Raw genomic sequence first — 23139 nt, 5'->3', positions numbered from 1 at the left:
ATAATTACACAAAGTTTACATTGAAATTTACATTTATTCTATTGCACAAGCACAGTTTACATCTTAAGCATTTCTGTCAATTATAACAATTAATGATTTACTGTAGAATCTTCTATCATACAAATATAAATTGCTACAAATATTTAATCTCATTTTACCAGGACCAGATTCTTTCATATTCACACAATCTGTTTGTTCACATTTTCTTTCCTCTTCCCGGCAATTGCCCACGGCCAAACATTTTCTACTCTCTTATAACTGTCTCTCTCATTCTCCATAACTTTCAAATGCATTTTGCCTTCCTTCCTTCTTGTCTTTCCTTCCCTCGGACTCCGCCTCCCCCCCGTCAATCTGCACTCTGTCGCTTTTGTATTTTCACATTAATAGGTAAGTATATTAATTAGCTGCAAACAATTATGATTCCTTTTATAATGACAAATGCCCCATCCCCCGCACCCCCCACCTTTTACACACTTTTCATTCTGTCTTCCATGGACTGGTCATAAAGAGCAGCAGTTTCACTGGTGCAAATTTCAGCCTTAGCTGAGACAACTCATAGAAAATAGGAGCAGGAGTAGGCCATTCGGCCCTTCGAGCCTGCTCCACCATTCATTATGATCATGGCTGATCATCCAACTCAGTAGCCTGTTCCCGCTTTCGCCCCATACCCTTTGATTCCTTTAGACCCAAGTGCTATATCTAACCCCTTCTTGAAAACATACAATGTTTTGGCCTCAACTGCTTTCTGTGGTAGCGAATTCCACAGGCTCACCACTCCCTGGGTGAAGTAATTTCTCCTCATCTCAGTCCTGAAAGGTTTACCCCGTATCCTTAGACTATGACCCCTGGTTCTGGACTCCCCCACCATCGGGAACATCCTTCCTGTCAAGTCCTGTTAGAATTTTATAGGTTTCTCTGAGATCCCGCCTCACTCTTCTGAACTCCAGCGAATATAATCCTATCATATAATAAAAGCAAAATACTGCAGATGCTGGAAATCTGAAATAAAAACAAGAAATGCTGGAAATACTCAGCAGGTCTGGCAGCATCATGTGGAGAGGGAAGCAGAGTTAATGTTTCAGGTCTGTGACCCTTCACCAAAACTGGCAAAGGTTAGAAATGTAATAGGTTTTAAGCAAATAAAGCAGGGTTAGGGCAAGAGATATAAAGGGAAAGTGTTGATAGGACAGAGGGTCACAGAGAACAACTGACCAGACGGTCATGGAGCAAAGGCAAAGGGTGTGTTAATGATGTGTTGAAAGACAAAGGGTTAGTGCAGAGAGGGTGTTAATTGACAGAAAAATGAACAGCCCTGGCCCAAAGCACAAACATGAAAAAAACAGTGGGTTGGCATATGGTAAAAAAAATGAATGAGTTAGCTCGTCTTGGGCTACTGAATGGTGCTTTGATTGGATTCCCAATCCTTGTCACTAGCCAGTGGCCAGTGTCAGAAGTATGGATGTAAATTGGTGATAGGACCAGGCACCAGCTATAAGGCAATCTTCAGTTAAATTGCCTCCTTTATTAGTTAAGGGTATTAAGGACTATGGAACTACGGCGGGTAAATGGAGTTGAGGTACAGATCAGCCATGATCTAACTCAATAGCACAGTGGGCTTGAGAGGTTAAATAACCTACACCTGTTCTTATCGTCTCTGGGCTTACACATGAAGACTGGTTGTTTGGATGATTTACAGGGGATTACTAGTGTCTGCGGTACTGGTCACCCCCCATTTGAGCCTGCAACTTCAAGAAGGGATGGGTGAAAAAGAAGTATTTTTAAAATTAATTCTTTGGATGTTGGCATCGCCTGGAAAGCTGTTATTTATTGCCCATTTCTAATTGTCCAGATAAGGTGGTGGTGGGCCTTCTTCTTGGACCGGTGCAGCCCGCTTGTTATTCTTTTGGAATCACTTATCGACCGGACGGGGTAAGGATGACACATTTCCTTTGCTAAAGGAACTGGGGGTGTGGGGAGGTGGGGGTGGATTGACAACAATCCGATAGCTTCATGGTCACTTTTGCTGATATTTCCAGGTTTTTGAACCTAATTCAAATTCTCAAACTTGCCATGGTGGGATTTGAACTCATGTTCTCTGGATTATTAGTCCAGGGGTAAGCAGCGAGTGTAGCGGCATAATGGGGAATGGTTTGTTTCTTTTAGTGAGCCCCACAATCCCAGGAATCTGAATTAACATCAACGGAGAGACCGACATAAACCCACGGAACAATGTGCACCACTTAAACTCTTCATCTTGATGCACTTCCTGTGACCACTGAACTCAGAACTATTCCTTGGCTAGGTTCCCCACTGCAAAAATATCATTTAAAAGATCAGAAAAAAGTTAAGTAAATCCTAATTCCTTGTTACAGATTTTAGAGTGATACAGATGTTGACAATCTTTAAAATTCATTAAAAGAAAGAACTTGCATTTATATAACACCTTTGATAACTTAAAGATGCCCCAAAGTGCTTTACAGCCAATAAATTACTTTTGAGAGTGCTGTCGCAGATTGTAATCAGCAACCAATTTGTGCACAGAAAGCTCCCACAAGTAGCAATTAAATAACTCTGTTTTTAGGTATTGGTTGAGAGATGAATGTTGGCCAGGACGTCAGTGAGAACTCACTGTGGTGAGGTGGCTAGTCCTATTCTACATCCACCATATTGTTACCTGTCTTTGGGCCTTGCCAATGCTTGAAAATTAGCAATGCTATGCAACAATCGTGAAAAGGCAACCCTATGTAACCTGAGCTGACGCAAAGCAGAACACATGCTGCTCAGCGTGTATGTGGCAGCGTGTGATAAAACCCGAGGTCACGTTGATTGATGTACGATGAGAAGTTGCAGTCCAAAAAAGCCTCCCACTGCATCACTGAACTGCACCAGATGTTGTTGACTCTGTTTCACGGGTGCTTCCCCTCCCCTTAGAAAAGAAAAGGTGCAAACACTGCGTTAGATGAGGAAAATAAGTCACAACGTTTTCTGAAGTAATGTCTTTTTTTAATCTCTCTAAAGTCAGCTGTGGCTAGAGATATCAACTGTGCTTCAGTGATTAGCATCCTCGTCTCTAAGTCAAAAAGTCGTGATTTCAAGCATCACTCCAGAGACTTGAGCACAAAAATCGAGGCTGACACTCCCAGTGCAGTACTGAGGGAGTGTTGCACTGTCAGAGGTGGTGCCTTTTGGAAGAGATATTAAAGCGTGCCTCCGTCTGTCCTCTCAGTGGACGTAAATGATCCCACGGTAATATTCGAAGAAGGAACGCAGAGTTCTCCCTTCTGTTCTGGCCAATATTTGTCTGTTAACTAATATTACTAGAACAGATTATCTAGCCATTACCACATTGCTGTTTGTGGGAGCTTGCTGTGCATCAATTGACTGCTGTGTTTCTTGTGTAACCATAATGCACTTCATTCGTTGCAAAGCAATTGGGACACCTTGAGGTCATGAAAGGCACTATGGAAATGCACATTAATCTTCTCTGGAATTTAGGGTCAGAGAATTCTAGTTTTGAATTAGAGGCTGTGGTAAATACATACCAAAGTGGAACTTTGAACCCTTCTTTCAAATCTTCTGGACTTTCATTTCCATTTCCCACATCCACAACTGGCAAGCATATTTGCCTGGACTGTGCTTAGCATTTCTTCTGCTGTCCAAACTGTGGGGCTCTAAGTGGGAATGATGATGAAAGTAGAGCAAGGAATGTTGGGTGCCACTGTTAATGATCCATATCGTTCATATTTGGTCATTGGATTGGAAGGGGTGAAGTGATGTAATGGTTATATTAGCAGAATAGTAACCCAGGAAACATGAGTTCCCTTTTTTTTTGAAATGTAGGCAAAACAGCATCCAATTTGTGCACAGCAAGAACCCACAAACAGCAATGGGTCGAATGACCAGTTAATCTGCTTTTAGTGATGCTGGTTAAAGGATAAACATTGGTTAGGATACCAGGAGAACAATCCTGACCTTTGAACATTGTCATGGGATGTTTTACATCCACCTGAGAGGGCAGACAGAGCCTCGATTTAACGTTTCAACCTAATGTCATCACCTCTGCCATTGCAACACTTTCTCGGTACTGCACTGGAGAGTCAGCCTGGATTTTGTGCTCAATTTTCTACAGTGGGGCTTAAACCACAAGCTTTTTGACTCAGAGGCACAAGTGTTACTAACTGAGCCAAAGGTGACACCAAAATAAAAATAACAAAGAAATACAACTCAGAACTTCTAGCACCTTTTGTAAGCAGTGTATAATTTTGAAAGGCTGGCATCTTGCTGCCAGATTTGATTTATCAGTGTCTAATCTCATCCCTATCTTGGATCACAGAATTGTTACAGCACAGAAGGAGGCCATTCGGCCTATCGTGTCTGCACTGGCTCTCCGAATGAGCAATTCACCTAGTACCATTCTCCCCATAACCCTGCACATTCTTCCTCTTCAGCTAACAATCTAATTCCCTTTGAAAGTCATGACTGACCCTATCTCTACCACACACTGTGGCAGTACATTACAGATCCTAACCACTCGCTGCGTGAAAAAGTTTTTCCTCATGTCGCCATTGCTTCTTTTGCCAATTACTTTCAATCTGTGCCCTCTCGTTCTTGATCCTTTCATGAGTGGGAACAGTTTCTCTCTATCTACTCTGTCCAGACCCCTCATGATTTTGAATACCTCTATCAAATCTCCACTCAGCCTTCTCGTCTCCAAGGAAAACTTCTCCAATCTAGCTTCATAACTAAAGTTCCTCATCCCTGGAACCATTCTCATGAATCTTTTGCACTCTCTCCAATGCTTTCATATCTTTTCTAAAGTTGCCCAGAATTGGATGCAATACCAGCTGAGGCTGAATTAGTTCCTTATACAAGTTTAACACAACTTCCTTGCTCTTGTCCTCTATGCCCCTATTAATAAAGCCCAGGATACTGTATGCTTTATTAACCGCTCTCTCAACCTGTTCTGTCACCTTCAATGACTTATGCACATATACACCCAGGTCCCTCTGCTCCTGCACCCCCCCCACCTTTAGAATTACACCCTTTGTTTTATATTGTCCATGTTCTTCCTACCAAAATGGATCACTTCACACTTTTCGGATTTAAGCTTCATCTGCTACTTGTCCGCCCATTCCACCAAATTATCGATGTCCTTTTGAAGTTCTATACTATCCACCTCACAGTTCACAATGCTTTTAAGTTTTGTATCATCTGCAAATTTGGAAATTGTGTCCTGTACACCAAGGTCTAGGTCATTAATATATATCAGAAAGAGCAAGGAATCCAACACTGATCCCTTGGGAACTCCACTACAAACCTTCCTCCAGTCCAAAAAACATCCATTAATCACTACTCTGTTTCCTGTCACTCAGCCAATTCTGTATCCATGTTGCTACTGTCCCTTTTATTCCATGAGCTATAACTTTGCTCACAAGTCTGTTGTGTGGCACTGTATCAAATGCCTTCTGGAAGTCCAATGCACACCACATCAACAGCATTGCCCTCATCAACCCTCTCTGTTCCCTCCTCAAAAAACTCCAGCAAGTTAGTTAAACATGATTTTCCCAGAATAAATCCGTACATGGTGAAATTATTTGAAGAGTACAGGCAGGTTGTCCTGGTGCTTCCCACAAGTTCTGTTGAGCTGCTTAATCGTTATTGTAATTGAGTGGGCAGGGGGAAGGGTTCTCAATGTTCTACTAAAGATTTTGGAGCTTTTACCTGGATTGATGGTGTCCTTGTGTTGGAGGTGGAAACTGGTGTCCATATTGACGCTTTCCTCAAACACTTACCAAGGCACTGACAATAGGTATCCCTCACCTATTAAAAGCAAAGACAAACAGGATTTGTAGTTTGAACAGCATATAAATGGAGGGGACTGAGCCAGAGAACATGGGAATAATCTAAGTTCCATGCCTGGTCAGTGCTGAGTTATTCCAGCTCAGGATGTTACTGGAATTGAATCTTTTTTGTGTGCCTCAGTAACCCACAAAATCACCTTAAAAGTGTTCAGTACCATTTACAACTCCTCAGATACTGAAGCAGTCCGTGCCCACACGCAACCAGACCTGGTCAACATTCGGGCTTGGGCTATTCAGTGGCAAGTAACATTTGCGTCACACAAATGCCAGGCAATGATCATCTCCAACAAGAGAGAATCTAACCATCTCCCCTTGATGTTCAATGGTATTACTAATGCTGAATCCTCCACCATCTACATCCGAGGTATTAACATTGACCAGAAACTTAACTGGACCAGCCATTTAAATACTTTGGCTATAGGAGCAGGTAAGAGACCAGGAATTCTGCAGCAAGTAACTCACCTCCCGTCTCCTCAATGCCTGTCTACCATCCACAAGGCACAAGTCAGGAGTGTGACAGAATACTCTTCACTTGCCTGGATGAGTGCAGCTCAAATAACACTCAAGAAGCTCGACACCATCCAGGACAAAGAATCCCGTTTGAGTGACACCCCATCCACCACCTTAAACATTCACTCCTTCCACTATCGACACACAGCGGTAGCAGTGTGTACCATCTACAATATGTACTGCAGCAACTCGCCAAGGCTCCTTCAACAGCACCTTCCAAACCCATGACCTCTACCATCTAGAAGAACAAGGGCAGCAGATGCATGGGAACACCACCACCTGCAAGGTCCCCTCCAAGCCACACACCATTCTGACTTGGAACTATATCGCAGTTCCTTTGCTGTTGTTGAGTATAAAACCAGAACTCCCTTCCTAACAGCACTGTGGACTGCAGCGGTTCAAGAAAGTGGCTCGTCATCACCTTCTCAAGGGCAATTAGGGATAGGCAACAAATGCGGACCTTGCCAGCAACATGCATCCCATGAGTGAATAAAAAAAACAACCTGCATTTATATAGTGCCACTAATGTAGTAAAGCATCCTGAGGCACTTCACAGCAGTGTTAATCACAAAATTTGACAACAAACCACATAAGAAGACAGAAGAAGACCAAAAGCTTGGTCAAAGAGGTAGGTTTTAAGGAGGAAAGAGACATAGAGAGGTTTAGGGGAAGGATTCCAGAGGCTAGGGCCCAGGTGGTTGAAGGCATGGCCACCAATGGTGGGGTGAAGGAAATCAGGGAAGCAGAAAAGGCCAGAGTTACAGGAATGCAGAGATCTCAGAATAGAGGAGGTTGCAGAGGTAGATAAATGACAGCTGTCATTATCTTGCTTAAACAGAAGCATGGGCACAGTTCCAGGTTAGACTGGTCAGCATTGCTGCAGGGACTAACTCTACCCACTCACAGCAAATTGTAGGCTTCACCCAGTTACAGTTCTAAAAATCATTACAGATCCACTTCGACCTCTTGGGGCAACACCATTACTGAATTTCATTAACACTGCTAAGTCCCACCGATTTTTGATCCTCTCTCTTACTCTTCCTATTCCCTTGTTCCTTATGTACAATCATTAAGTAATCACTCCTTCATTTATCTTGCCTGGGACTTTTTCCTTCAGGCCACTCAATAAAAGAGACCACCATGAGATGTCAAAGAACAAATTCTTCCATGACAAAGTCACAACATTAAATTCCTTTTAAAACGTTTCTTTGCAGGCTCCCAATAGGCCACAGACCAAGAAGGTCCCATTTTTGATACCCGGTCAGTGTTGAGTTAGCTGATCTCAGTGATGGAGGCAGTAGGAGGTGCTACAATTGGTCTCTGTTGATTGTTTTGGGGAAGGGAAGGTTTACAGGGTTACTACTTCTGATCTGGTGCCCTCTGCTGGAAGAGCACATATGTGCACATTATCTGAAGATGAGAATACCTCCCAACGTAGAATTACCTTGATTGTACAGCAGAGGGATAGGACACTTGACCCAACTAGTCGATGCCGGTAATTATGCCCAACAAGAACGTTTTTGGGATAATTTCTTGGAACAGTACGTTCTGGAGCCAACTAGAGAGCAGGCTATACTAGAGCTGGTATTGTGCAATGAGACAGCATTAATTAATGACCTTATAGTTAAGGCACCCCTAGGTGGCAGCGATCATAATATGATTGAATTTTACATTCAGTTTGAGGGAGAGAAGAGTGGGTCCAAAACTAGCATTTTAAACTTAAATAAGGGCAATTATGAGGGCATGAAAGCAGAGCTAGCTAAAGTGAACTGGCAAATTAGGTTAAGGGATAGGTCAATAGAGATGCAGTGGCAGACATTTAAGGGGATATTTCAGAATACATGAATAGATACATTTCAACGAGAAAGAAAAATTCCAATGGTGGGACCTGCCATCCGTGGTTAACTAAAACAGTTAAAGATAATATCAAACTTAAAGAAAAAGCCTATAATTGCGCAAAGATGGGTGGTAGGTCAGAAGATTGGACAGAATATAAAAAACAGCAAAGAATGACTAAAAAATTGATAAGGAAGGTAAAATTAGAGTATGAGATAAAGCTAGCTAGAAATATAAAGACAGATAATAAGAGTTTCTATAGATATTTAAACAAGAAAATAGTTAACAAAGTGATAATTGACCCTATAGGAAGTGAGTCTGGGGAATTAATAATGGCTAATAAGGAGATGGCAGATGAATTGAACAGATATTTTGCATCGGTCTTCACTATTGAGGATACAAGTAACATCCCAGTATTAGCTGTAAATCAGGAAATGGAAGAGAGGGAGGAACTCAAGAAAATTACTATCACCAGGGAAATGGTACTGAACAAATTGTTGGAGCTGCGGGCTGAAAAGTCCCCGGGTCCTGATGGACTTCATCCTAGGGTGTTAAAAGAAGTGGCTAGTGAGATAGTTGATGCGTTAGTTTTAATTTTCCAGAATTCCCTAGGTTCAGGGAAGGTTCCTTTAGATTTGAAATATTCAAAAAGGGAGGGAGACAGAAAACAGGAAACTACAGGACAATTAGCTTAACATATGTTTTAGGGAAAATGTTAGAAGCTATTATTAAAGATGTCACAGCAGAGCATTTAGAAAAATTCAAGGTAATCAGGCAGAGTCAACATGGTTTTGTGAAAGGGAAATCATGTTTAACCAATTTATTGCAGTTCTTTTAAGGAGTTACATGTGCTTTGGATAAAGAGGAACCAGAGGATGTATTGTACTTAGATTTCCAGAAGGCATTTGATAAGGTGCCACATCAAAGGATATCGTAGAAAATAAAAGCTCATGGTGTAAGGGGTAACATATTGGTATGGATAGAAGATTGGCTAGCCAACAGGAAACAGAGAGTAGGCATAAATGAGTCATTTTCTGGTTAGAAAGTTGTAACGAGTGGTGTGCCACAGGGATCTGTGCTGGGACCTCAACTTTTAACAAATTATATAAATTTTTGATAAGCAAGAGGGTGGAAGGTTATCAGGGATAGGTGGAAATGTGGAGTAATCAGTTCAGCCGTGAACTTCTTGACTGGTGCAGCAGGCTCGAGGGGCCGAGTGGCCTACTCCTGCTCTTAACTGGTATGTTCGTATGTCCTCCCACTCTACTTCATCTAACACTATCAACCCGCAGGTACTTATCTAGCTTCTCCTTACGTGCATTTATACAATTCACCTCAACCAATTCCTGTGGTACTGAGTTCCACATTCCCACCACTCCCTGGAGCAAAGAGGTTTCTCCTGAATTTAGTACTGGGTTTATTAGTAACTGTCTTATATTGGTAGCCCCAACACTCACTGCCAAGACTATTCAGACATAAAGATAGACACTCGGGTGATTGGACTACACTGACCTATCCCAAGAGTATTCATCATCTTTGGGAAAGCACCATGGACGCACAAGCCACCAGAGTGTGTAAAGTACGCATTAAATAAAGGGATGAAAACAAACCTTCTTATAGAACAGGCAGTGCATGATAAAAATGAACATCCCCTGGAAACTGTTTAATATGGTGAAGAGGTACATCATTGGAATGGTTGCATTTTGGATGTAAAGCACACCGAAAATCCACGTACAGCCCAGGATAACAAACTGACCAATGGCTGTCAATGTAAATACTCTGTGGAAAATCAATTATTAATTAAATTATTCAGAGTCCAAATAAAGTGATAGACTAATAACAGCAGAGGCAGTGTTTAACAGTAAGATTTATAATATGACCTTCCTTATTGCAATTTTACTGTGGAAAGTTTATTTATTCATGCATAACTGGATTAAACTGTGAATCCTTAACTGTTTCCTACAATACTAGGAATCTTGTACTCTGAGTAGGTAGCTGTGATTACATGGAGCTTGAGTTACAATAATCTAGCCCCATTGCCTACCCAGTTTCTCACTGAATGTGGGTTGCCCACTAGGATCTTTGCATGCCCAAACCACCAACACCTTCTCAAGGGCAATAAGGGATGGGCAATAAATGCTGACCTTGCCAGTGATGCCCACATCCCGTGAAAAAATAGAAAAAGCTAATGTACTGAAAATACAGGCAGTTGCAGCTACAATGGAAACACCCTTTGGTATGGTAGATTCAATGCCCAGCGATGGATTGAAACTAGCTGAAACCAGACAGTTTGCCAGCGCAGCACATTGGAAACACAGGAACAGAAATAGGCCATTCAGCCTCTTGAGCCTGTTCCACAATGTTTGCTGCCCGCTGCTCATCCAGCCAGGACCACTGTACACGTCAGACTTTCGCTGAAGTACCTTTTGAAGTGTAGTCGCTGTTGTAATCTAGGAAACTTGGCAGCTAATTTGCACACAGCAAGATCCCACAAGCAGTAATGTGATAACGACCAGATAATCTGTTTTTTCTTTAATGTGACACTGACTGAGGGATAAATATTGGCCAGATCATTGGGGAGAACTCCCCTGCCCTTCTTTGAAACAGTGCCATGGGAAATTTTATGTCCACCTAAGAGGGTAGGCAGAGCCTCGGTTTAATGCCTCATCCGAAAGATGGCTCCTCCAACAGTACAGCACTCCCTCAGTTATGCGCTGAGGTGTCAGATTAGATTATGGCTCAAGTCTTGGACTAGCTGAGACCAGACTTAACAAAGCACAGACAAGGTGTCGATCTTTGGATCTCCAGGTCTAGTATAGAACAATAGCAGAGCATCTGTCCACTAACCCATTAAGGGAGATCAACTTATATATGGAAAGAATTCATGGAACAATGAACAGATGCAATATCGTAAGAGATGTTGGAACTTAAGGGAAGTGCAATTCAATCAGAGAAGGGCCAAGCTAAGTCAAGCATTTTGTAAACCATTTACCTATGCTTTTCCAGTTTCCTCCTGTCAGAAATGATGTTTGATAACTGTACTTTCAACATCAGCAATGTTTTGCAAAGGGAAAAAAGATTGATCTGTAATTAAAATTAAAGTTAAACATTAAACACCTTAAAAGTGCTACAGTGCTCAAATGGTTTAACAGGCAGTATGTCATAGCTCTCCTGGTCGGTCAATGATTTTATCCTGTGAATTGCTACTCTATACAGACCAGAAGATCCTCGTGTCAGTCCCCTGTACAAGCTTATTTAGCTGGGAGATGGTAAAGGTACTTCAACTGGCATCCCCGTTTTAGGGAGGAATACATCAGCCAGGGCTCCCCTGCTTGCTATGCAGTAAACCGGCCAGAGGTGAATGTGCAATTGAACAATCTACCAACACTCAATGTCCAGGTTCATACAAGGAAAGATGCCAGTTGGTTGCTGACCAGAGGGAAACCAATATTTATGGAACACTATTGCAGCTAGTTGGCATCTTCAAGAGGGACAAACAATAGAATAAAAACCTTAAACCTAAAAACTCCATTTGGTGCACCGATGCTGTGGGCCATGGGATAAAACATTGCAGCTAGTCCTCCAATCCACACAAAGAGAAGTGTTCCTCTTGAAGGGCAATAACTATAGTCGGATACAGTTCTTTAGGTACTGGGAGCCCATTAATCCTTCATTGAAGTGTCTTTTCTTATAGTATGGACAGTGAGCTTCAACAAGCTATTTATCCAAAGAGAGTATCACAGCCAAGAGGTGTCCTGCACCAACTTGACTATATAGATATTTTCCAGCAGAGCTCACTGGACAGTGATTAGATGTGTGATATTAACCATGAGTGAAGCTGGACCCAGAATTGCTGTCTAATATTGAAGATCTGAAGATGTGTGTCTAAAGTCCCATGAAATTTAGAAGTAATTCAGGCCTACTGTTTGATGTATCTGAGCATTCCCTTGGATAACCTAGACTTAATAGATGGACCTAAAACAGGGGATCATCCAGCACCAAAGTAGAGGAATCAAACCCAGCCAGCAGATACAGTCAAGTGTGACCTCACATCAGGAACCTACTGATATCATGGATATACAAAACACTGTCCCTTGGGTGTTTAGGTGCAGTTGGGCTGTTGTATGTGTCTTCCTTACAGAAGCTTTGTGGAATGACTAATAGCTGGGCCCTCTGTAAACAAGCATCCCCCCTTTACCTCACTTCAGCTGTGCAGGGTCAGGGTAATACTGTATTGGTACCTGAACTGATGTTAATTATGGAAGAAACAGTCTGCGAGTAAACTTGGCTCAAAATTTCATGTCTTCGGAAGCTTAGAGTGAGGCTGGCCTCCATCCCACCCTCCACCTAACCCCATCCATCCCTCCCTCCACCTATCCCCTCCACCTCACTCCCTCCACCCATATTACAATAAGTTTCAAGGGCACAATTTGGAAATTCAGCTTGAAACAATAAAGTATCTGAACAACATTTCGATCAAACTTACAATACTGATTATGACGGCGGGCACAAAAAAGCTTAAGACAAAGTACTTCTTCGTTGTGAGCCAACACCTGTGATTAAAAGGTAAAAGATGGTTAAAACCTCAATGCTATTTGTCACACACCTCGTTCCTGTAGTGTTAGATTACATCATCACAATCGTCAGCTAGTTGAGGTCCCTGTGATCTTGGTGAGGTCCATCTCACCATCTCTACTGGGTCCCTGGGTTCTAGCACAATGATTTTGCCTTCTTTCCAAATCCTCATGGAACATTACTTGATCCTTTGTTGTGTGATCTATTGTAAGACTCACAGGACTACAAGTAATATCCAAAGTAAATGTGGGTTTTATTATACTTTAACTGGAACGCATATATATAAACAGTTACTGCATGTGCTAAATCTAAAAAGTCTTGCTCTGCCGGGCTCCACCCACAACTACCTGGTCATGTGTGAAATGACATCACTTCCTCCGGTGATCTTCACTTACAGCTCCTTAAGGAGGTCTGCTCTTAAGGTCGTCCCACAACTCTTCATTGCCACATCCCCATCCTTATGAGAAATCTTGACCAGCTACATGTCCTGGCCTGCATCTTCCACTACTTTGACTATGGGTTATTGCTTTTTCCCTTCTCCCGCCTCTTCTTTATTGTAGTTCGATCTTTTCACTTTTAAACCACAATTCTAGGCCAAGCTGCTTTGTTAACTCGCTCCCTGCTTTCAAACCCCTCCTACAAGCTGGCCGTTATCACCATGCTCTGGATCTCCCAATACTTTCAAGTCAAAGTCCACTTCTTCACTTTATAAAGATTAGACACTAGATTAGTGTTAAGTATTCAGTATTTTATAACACAAGCAACACAATTGGAAAGAACTCTATGTGCTGTGTGTGGCAAGACCTGATGGTTTCTGTGTGGCACCTGATTGATAATAATTGATACTGAGCTGCCCAATAAAATACCCCAGACCAAATATGCAATTGTCTATTTATTAATCTGAATCTAACCAAGCAACTTATTAAGGCCAGAAAAATGCCATGAAAACTGTTGGACTGTTGTAAAAAAACTCATTTGGTTCATGAATGACCTTCAAGGAAGGGAACCATTCCCAATCTGGTCTGGTCTACCTGTGACTCCAATTCCACACTTGTAAGAGACCTGTGAAAAGGCCTTAGAATGCCATTCATTAAGAAGGCTCACCAATGTCTTCTGAAGGAAGACAAGGTTGAGTAATATCTCCAGTCCACATTCCGAGAACAAACCCAAAAATGTGAGGCTTGAGTGTGTATAACCAGAGGTAGCCCAGAAGATGCCAAAAGTGGCCTCAGTACCTCTTGCCCATGGAGTGGAAGGATTAGTCAGTGTGCCCCACTCCTGTCTGCCATCTAGTGTTTCTGTCTGGAGATTGGGTGAGGTTGGATTTGCCTTGCCTGTGACCCAATGGCTTGCTAGCTGTGCCTGGGATCCCATGTAACGAATAGGCACTAGGGTAAACAACCAGAGACTGACTGGAGCTTGGGGAACTGCTCCCCAGCGAGGAATCATTACCTCCAGCAGATAATTGGCAACAAAAGAGGGGGGTAAAAAAAAAAAGCAGACGTTAACAAAAAACGAGCTACAGTAGTAACTTGCATCTCAAATCAGAGTAAAATGTAGCATTCTTAAGAAGACATTTAAAAATGCAAACTTACGATGATGGGGTACCATATCCATTGTGATAAACTGCTGCTGAAACTGCCACAATCAGAGCCGGTAGCCCATAGCCAATCCAGTAAATGTACCTCTCAAGAGGAAGCTTTGAGACAAACACTATCTCTATCATCAGGTACAGTTGGATACCTTCTAAGAGCATCCAGACAAACACTGACAGAAAGGAGTAGTGGAGAACGGCTGCGATGATTCCACAAAGTATCTGAATAGAACAGTCACAGTGTTAATTCAGTGCACCAGTGAATGGAATATAGGTAACAAGAAGTTGTACCTCTGTTTAAAAAGGGAGTGAAGGATAGACCGAATAATTACAGGCCAGTCAGTCTACCCTCAGTAGCGGGTGAATTATTGGAATCTATTCTGAGAGACAGGATAAACTGTCACTTAGAAAGGCACAGGTTAATCGAGGATAGTCAGCATGGATTTGTTCAAGGAAAACCTTGTTTGACCAACTTGATCAAATTTTTTGAAGAAGTAACAAAGAAGATAGATGAAGGTAGTGCAGTTGATGTGGTCTACATTGGATTTTAGCAAGGCTTTTGACAAGGTCCTACATAGCAGACTGGTTAAAAAAATATAAACCCATGGGATCCAGGGAAATGCAGCAAGGTGGATACAAAATTGGCTCAGTGGCAGGAAACAAAGGGTAATTGTTGATGGCTGTTTTAGCGACTGGAGGGCTGTTTCCAGTGGCGTTCCGCAGGGCTCAGTACTGGGTCCCCTGCTTTTTGTGGTGTATATTAATGATTTGCTTGTGAATGTCGGGGACATGATCAAGAAGTTTGCGGACGACTCAAAGATTGGCCGTGTGGTAGATGGCGAGGAGGATATCTGTAGGTTGCAGAAAGATATTGATGGTCTGGTCTGATGGGCAGAAAAGTGGCAAATGGAATTTAACTTGGAGAAGTGTGAGGTGATGCATTTGGGGAGGTCAAACAAGGCGAAGGAATACATGATTAATGGGAAAATACTGAGAAATGTAGAGGAAGTGAGGGAGGGACCTTGGAGTGAATGTCCACAGATCCCTAAAGGTAGCAGGACAGGTCGATAAGGTGGTTAAGAAGGCATATGGAATCCTTTCCTTTATTAGCCGATGTATAGAATATAAGAGCAGGGAGGTTATGCTGGAACTGTATAACTCATTGGTTAGGCCACAACTTGAGTACTGTGTGCAGTTCTGGTCACCTCATTACAGAAAGGATGTAATTGAACTAGAGAGGGTACAGAGGAGATTTACAAGGATGTTGCCTGGACTTGAAAAATGCAGCTATGAGGAAAGTTTGGATCGGCTGGGATTTTCTCCTTGGAACAGAGAAGTGTCTTTAGATCTGTGTCTTTGAACCTGGAGTGACAGTGATCATCTGAGAACTACACTGATTTGGGATAGCCCCCTAAAGGGGCTAGGATTATAATCCACTACAGAGTAGGCCATTCGGTCCCTCAAACCTCTTCTGCCATTCAATGAGATTGTGGCTGATCTGTATCTTAACTTCATCCATCAACTTTGGCTTCATATCCTTGCATACCATTGGCTAGCAAAATTATTCATTGAGCGAGCATCTACTGCTTTTTGTGGGAGGGAATTTCACATTTCCACCATCCTTGCATGAGGATGTGTTTCCTAATTCTTTCCTGAATGGCCTAGCTCTGATTTTTGGGTTATGTCCCCTTGTCCTAGACTCCCCACCAGTGGAAAATGTTTTTCTCTACCTACCCTATAAACACCTTCCAAAATCCTAAAAAAACACAATCAAATCACCCCTTAAGCTTCTATATTCTGGGGAATACAAGCCTAGTTTATGTCATCTCTGCTCTTAATCTAACCGTTGAAGACCTGGTAACATTCTGGTGAATCTGTGCTGCACTGCTTCCATGGTATACAGTTCAGTTTAGTTTAGTTTAGTTTAGAGATACAGCACTGAAACAGGCCCTTCGGCCCACCGAGTCTGTGCCGACCATCAACCACCCATTTATACTAATCCTACACTAATTCCATATTCCTACCACATCCCCACCTGACCCTATATTTCCCTACCACCTACCTATACTAGGGGCAATTTATAATGGCCAATTAACCTATCAACCAGCAAGTCTTTGGCATGTGGGAGGAAACCGGAGCACTCGGAGGAAACCCACGCAGACACAGGGAGAACTTGCAAACTCCACACAGGCAGTACCCAGAATTGAACCCGGGTCGCTGGAGCTGTGAGGCTGCGGTGCTAACCACTGCGCCACTGTGCCGCCCAGTTCTCCAGATGTGGTCCAACCAGGGATTTGCACAGCTGTAGCAACGCTTCTTCCCCTTTGTATTCTAGCCCTTAAAGAAGTTTTAATGTTTGGAATTACAAAATCCGACCAGTGCTCTGCCAAGTGTGCATGACAGATGTGTGGAAACACTTAGGAAGAGAGCTAGAGTGGAGGCTTCTCTCAAATGTTCTTGTTTGTATCTGAATATATTAACAGCAACTTTCACAAGGTAATTAGATATATACTTGAAAAGGAAAAAATGCAGGGCGATGGGAAAGAGCAGGGGTGTGGAACTAATTGGATAGCTCTTTCCAAGATACAACACAGGCATGATGGGCAGAATGGCCTCCTTCTGTGCTGTAGGATTCTATAAACCATATACTATCCTGCACATTCTGAAAGCTGAGATGCTTTGCAATCTCACAAGGAAGTAACTGTGAAATCAGCCAGGGTTCCTCGTTGCTGTTTGAGAGAGTGGGTATCCGCTGAAGACAGTGTTAGGCTAGGCCATAATATCCCATAGTCACTATCCAGGCATACAATGAAAAGTGAGTAGCTGGACGAAGACTCAAGGCTTGTGAACACCTAGATCCCAATTTTCTGGAGAGGCGTGAGGAAGAACATCCATAACATCGTAAATTGGAAGAGAATTTCAAGGAATAAAACCAGGACAATTCATCCTGTTAAATAAGAAATGCAGGCCCCAATTTTAAAAGGAGGACAAGTACAATGTGCTTATTTAAAGGACCCTGATTCCTTCCTATGGATATCCCATTCACCTGCACAAAAGAGCAGTTTAAGATTGGACATAATGGGGAGCCAGCAGGATCAGAGGGGGGGGGGGGGGGGGGGGTGGGGGTGGTGGGTGGATGTGACTGGCCTTATTTTAACTGCACTGGCCGGTTACAATCGATGTCTGAAATCATTCAAATTCTAAAAATGTTACCTGAAACATAAGGAGGGGAGGTGGATAATCAGCTCTACTGGTTGATACATTCATCAAGAATTCCCGTTTAAGCGCAATTGTTAACTTGTTTATAAAATAAATGGGTTAACAATTAGCGCTCAAAGGGATTTTAGCCAAACATGCTTTTAAATGATTAATATGCAGGGACCTAGGGAGTAATAAATTAGAAAATAAGAAGCGCAAGCTTATAAGTTACAAGTTAGAGTCAGTTATATGTCCCTTAAGTGAATGAGGTTAAGTAGGTTCTGCTTGAGTTGTAGCCTGGATAAGCTTTAGGGGATATTTCTTCAAATCTCAAAATAATCAAACTTAGTATTCCAGTCAGTAAAAATGCTATGAGGAATCCTTGCCCTTGTAAATAAAGGCACAGAATACATAAGCAAGGAATTTATGGTAAACCATTATAAATCACTGGTTCAGCCTCAGCTGAAGCATTGTGTCCAATTCTGGGTGATCACACTTTAGAAAGAATGTCAAGACGCTTGGACAGGGTGCAATAGAGATTTACCAGAATAACACCAGAGAATTCAGTTGCATGGAAAGACTGGAGAAGACTTGTTTTCCTTAAAGCAGAAAAGTTAAGGGGAGATTTAACGGAGGTGTTCAAAATTACAAAAGGTTTTGATCGATTAAACAGGAAGAAGCTGTTTCCATTGGCAGGAGCGTCCGTAACCAAAGGACACAGATTTAAGATAATTGATTCAAAAGCCAGGCGGAGATAAGGATTTTTTTTTTTACACAGTGAGTTGTTGTGATCTGGAATGTGCTGCTTGAAAGGGAGGTGGAAGCAGATTCAAAAGTAACTTTCAAAAGAGAATTGATAAATACTTGAAAATGAAAAATTTGCAGGGCTATGGGGAAAGAGAAGGAGAGTAGGACTAATTGGATAGCTCTTTCAAACAGCTAACACAGGCACGATGGGCTGAATGGCCTCCTTTTGCACTGTATGATATAGCAGGACATGGGTATTTTTTCTGTCAAATATCTGATGAGACTGTGCGGTTGACAGGAACATAGGGGGACAGAAAAAGACAATGCAGTTCACTATGCCGCCCCCCCCCACCCCTTCAACTTGTTGTCATTAACTGAACAATCATGAAGCTTTCTTACCCGATTTCCCGTTTGTGAAATTCCAAAAAGGAAGACGAAATCAGCGACAAACAAACTTATGCACAGGTGAATGTGGATGGTGAGCCTTGTGTCTTTAAGGGGATGGCAAGTTTTAAATGTGACAATTGCCAGTAACAGACACACCAGGGAGATGCTCAATCCAACATATGTGATGACTTCGACCGCAAACACGTCTGGGAGATCCTGTGAACACAATACAGGAAGATCAGTGATGGGATTATTTAATAAATCCATTTATCTTTGTATTGACTCCTAACAGGAGTATTACTGGTGACATAACAGAATGCAAAGTAAGTGACTACACAGGAAAATCTTGATTAAACATAATGAGTTGTTGGTGATTAGCGAATGAATAGTGTCATTGGGGCATTACAGTCGCACTCAAAATAGTGGTTGACACGAAATAGCACAGCAGGCTTGTCCACTCTCTGGGATATGCTGATATAATTGCATTCTCTGCAATATTATGGCTATGTGCCCATTTGAATTGCACGTTAGAGCTAGGCTCTTCGGGGGTAATGTCATGAAGCACTTCTTCGCACAGAGGGTAGTGGAAATCTGGAACTCTCTCTCCTACAAGAGCTGTTAAGGATGGGGGTCAATTGAAAATGTCAAAACTGAGATTGATAGATTTTTGTTAGGTCAGGGTATCAAGGGATATGGATCCACGGTGGGTAGATGGAGTTACGATGCAGATCAGGCATGATCTAATTGAATGGCGGAACAGGCTCGAGGGGCTGAATGGCCTCCTATGTTCCTATGCATCAAATATCTCCCATCTGACATTATCATCCAATGTCAATACCCTCCAGAGTGAATAGTGGAGAGGTAGGGAGAGATGAATGTTCTGGAGTTCTACCGTTTTACTGTTGGAGATGAGGAAATATTTCTACAGAACATTAATTCAGATTAAATAGCTGGAGCAGAGTTTATGATTGGGTATTTTGTAATTGGTCAGTGTTTAAAGGGCTGGATGCTATTTTTTTATGCATATATTAATTTATATTGTAGCAATCTATGAATAATTCCAATGCAGTGTACAGTAATTTCAAGTTTCAGAATGCAATGCATTAAAATTTAAAACAATTTAGAAGTCAAATATTTGCTACGCATTTTGACAAGTGTAGCTCCGGGAACACATTGAAGTTAGCTATAGTTTATGAACCCCATAGCAACAAAAATAAGCCTATGATTTTGTTACACATGGCATGTGGAACGAACCCTCCCTCGAGGGAATTCTAAGATTAGAAATTCCTGTTCCTGATATTACCTGATTAATAATTGACACATTCTATTTTCAAAGCACAGCAGGGGAGTTCTCCCCGATATCCTGGCTAATATTTATCCCTAATACAGACGATTTGGTCATTATCACATTGTTGTTTGTGGGAGCTTGCTGTGCGCAATATGGCTACCGTGTTTCCTTACATTACAACAGTGACTACACTTCAAAACTATTTCATTGGCTGTAAAGCACTTTGGAACATCCTGAGGTCATGAAAGGCACTATTGTTACAACCGAGGCTGGAGAAATGCACTGTCCTTCTCTAGTTCCACTTCTCCACTGGTCACAACATATATTTAAATGTTTTACCCAGATACCGATTTGGCCAATTATATACTTTATCGATATTAGTTTCAGAATAAAAATCTGCCAACCAGGTTTCGATAATAAGCAACAAAATTATTGATTTATTATGAAACAAGACTTATTCAATAAAGATGCACAGCTTATTAACACAGTTTGAAAGAAGAAAGTATAGATATATACCCTTCTAAAATAAACTAACACACATGCACACTAAAGAGAAAAAAAATAAAGAAAAATGAAAAAACGGGCTCTGCAGAGATCAACTTTAAGAAAAATACTTTGGCAAAGTTATTGCCAATTCTTGAAGAAAGAGGATAAGATATGGAATGTTCCAGATGGCCTTTGGTCTGGCGCCCAGGTACACGTAAACAGCTGTCACTGGGATCTTTCTGGAGCAGTTCTGTTCAGGCGACATCGAGGAGTAGTCTTGCAGGCTTTTCGGAAGAATTACTGCATCAGTGGTTTCAGCTATCACACTGGATTCTCAGAAGATTTTTCAAAACAGGTGGAAAAGGATGAGTTGGGTGATTTCTCTCTTAGCAGGTTATACACCAACTGAGCATTCATACAGTCCACGCCCAAATTAGAAAGCCAAAAAACTCCTGACAACCGTAAACCTAGACATGTGACTTCTCTGTAAACAACTCCAATAGCCAGCAAGGCTCCTTATGTTTACTTGGCCCTAATTGTCTCTTCCAGTAAGTGTTTTTTAAAAAAAACCCAAAGAGACCCTGTAAAACAAAACACATCCAGGCATCTTTTCAGGCTTTCAAATGAATCAATTTCGACAATCTTTTAAACACGAGTCCTCAAAAATATGTTAATAATGGAAGCAAATTCATGCCACTATACAAATGCAAGTCTTTCTTTTCTTTATCTGAGATTCCTGTTAGCTATTTTCATGGCACTGTTTTATTTAGCAGCTCTGCCGATGCATCTCTCTTTCGGTGTTTATCTCCCTCTGTGCTTCCTCTTTCTCTCTAGCCGTGCCTGTTACTCTATGCTTCTCAGTCTCTCTTGGCCTTTTTCTTTATAACCACACTTACTACCCTGCCTCTTTCAGCCGACCCGAGCCTGTTGGTTTATGCAGTGAATTATCCTGAACATTTGTACCTTCAGTGCCATCAGTACAGCAAAGCTGGAGAGGTGAGATACTCTACACACTGTGTGTGTTCTGTTATGCATCACCAGTTCACAGCCTTCGGGAGACCAGAAGCTTCCATTCGATGAGTGTTTCCAATAGACACAGGTTGTCTTCGATATGTTTTCATAGATCTGTAGAAAAGACAAGGGAACCTATCACGAAACACATTTCATTTCAACATCTCTTCAGTTCCCTCGATTAGACATTTGCCATGTTTGCATTTACAGCCTATTATGGGGTGTATTTTTCCAGATCACAGAGTAGCTGCAGTACCTGTCTCCCTCAACCCCTACCCCTCTTTAGAAGGCTATTTAAGCGTGGGTTTCCTCCGGGTGCTCCGGTTTCCTCCCACATGCCAAAGACTTGCAGGTTAATAGGTAAATTGGCCATTAGCAATTGCCCCTAGTATAGGTAGGTGGTAGGGAAATATAGGGACAGGTGGGGATGTGGTAGGAATATGGGATTAGTGTAGGATTAGTATAAATGGGTGGTTGATGGTCGGCACAGACTCGGTGGGCCGAAGGGCCTGTTTCAGTGTTGTATCTCTAATCTAAACTAAACTAAACTAAACATGATATTTAATTGAAAACTTCCCTTTATCAGGGGACTGTGAAACAGTGGTCAGTCCCCATTGCATCTAGCCGGGGCGTTGGTGTGAAAGCGATTTGCCCCTATACGTGGCTGTAATGGTGAATGATTCTAACTCCCCAGAAGGTTGAGAGAAAGTCTCACTCCAGAGACTTGAATACATCATCGAGGCTGACTGTCCAGTGCAGGGAGTGCTGCACTGTTGGCAGTGCGATCTTTTGGGTGAGACATTAATCTGAAGCCCCATCTACCCTCTCATGTGGACATAAAAGATCCTAACGCATTATTTTGAAGAAGAGGAGGGGAGTTATCCCAGGTGCACTGGCTGATATTTATCTCTCAAACAACATCTCCCCCAAAAAATGAGCTGGTCATTATCACATTATTGTTTGTGGGAGCTTGCTGTGTGCAAATTGGCTGCCGTGTTTCCTGCCTTACAACAGGGATGACATTTCAATAATATAAAAATGTCATTGGCTGTAAAGCGCTTTGAGACATCCAGTGTTCATTTAAGGCGCGATAGAAAAGCAAGTGGTCTTCTTTCAGAAATTAACATTTAATAAAGGGGGTGAATCAAACACATTAAACCAAGACTACAGGAAGAATAGAGGGCGGGTGGGGTGGAGGACAGGGTGGATGGTGACTTTTGAACAACCTGAAATAGTCAGCCTGCTTAATATGGTTTAAGCAGCGCCTTTGTAATCAACGCCAGTGGTGATGGCGAGTTGGTAACTCCATAGGCAGCTTCCTGTGATCCACTGTAACAGTGAAGTTTAACACTGTCCAGCTATTAATTGTGATCCACATCCCCTTCTGCTGTGGCTCCCACTAATCCTGCTGCTACGTGTGCCTCTGGGCCCAGCTGGGGAATGTCAAACAAAGTGCTTCTGGTCTGTTCTCTCTCCTTTTCTTTCTTGTGAGATGAAGGAGAGGTTAAGAGAATGCCATGAGGAGTGTGGGGTGATTCCCCCCCATCTTCCAGCAGGTGATAGGTCCAGCTTATTAAAGTTGAATTACTCAAATGGCTTGGTTGGATTTTATTTCTTTAGAATTTGACCTCTACCTGCCCAACAGC

The 23139-nt window shown here is 42.1% G+C and overlaps 1 protein-coding gene across 1 annotated transcript in view; it reads right to left on the bottom strand.

Moving 5' to 3' along the window:
- Nucleotides 1–11: 11 nt before the first annotated feature.
- The window catches only part of LOC137355619 (adhesion G protein-coupled receptor E3-like), a 65684-nt gene continuing 42556 nt past the window's right edge, over nucleotides 12–23139 (bottom strand). Inside the window, exons 9-16 of the mRNA XM_068020964.1 lie at nucleotides 21446–21607; nucleotides 18721–18924; nucleotides 14378–14598; nucleotides 12694–12760; nucleotides 11200–11291; nucleotides 9818–9986; nucleotides 5722–5820; nucleotides 12–2926 (exon numbers count right to left, since the gene is read on the bottom strand). Of these exons, the coding sequence (XP_067877065.1) occupies nucleotides 2873–2926; nucleotides 5722–5820; nucleotides 9818–9986; nucleotides 11200–11291; nucleotides 12694–12760; nucleotides 14378–14598; nucleotides 18721–18924; nucleotides 21446–21607 (1068 nt within the window). The 3' untranslated portion in view covers nucleotides 12–2872. The remainder of the gene's footprint in view (nucleotides 2927–5721; nucleotides 5821–9817; nucleotides 9987–11199; nucleotides 11292–12693; nucleotides 12761–14377; nucleotides 14599–18720; nucleotides 18925–21445; nucleotides 21608–23139) is intronic.

This window comes from Heterodontus francisci, chromosome 43 (assembly GCF_036365525.1).
Source record: "Heterodontus francisci isolate sHetFra1 chromosome 43, sHetFra1.hap1, whole genome shotgun sequence".
NCBI classification, from domain to species: Eukaryota; Metazoa; Chordata; class Chondrichthyes; order Heterodontiformes; family Heterodontidae; genus Heterodontus; species Heterodontus francisci.
This window is presented reverse-complemented; position numbering and strand designations above follow the sequence as displayed.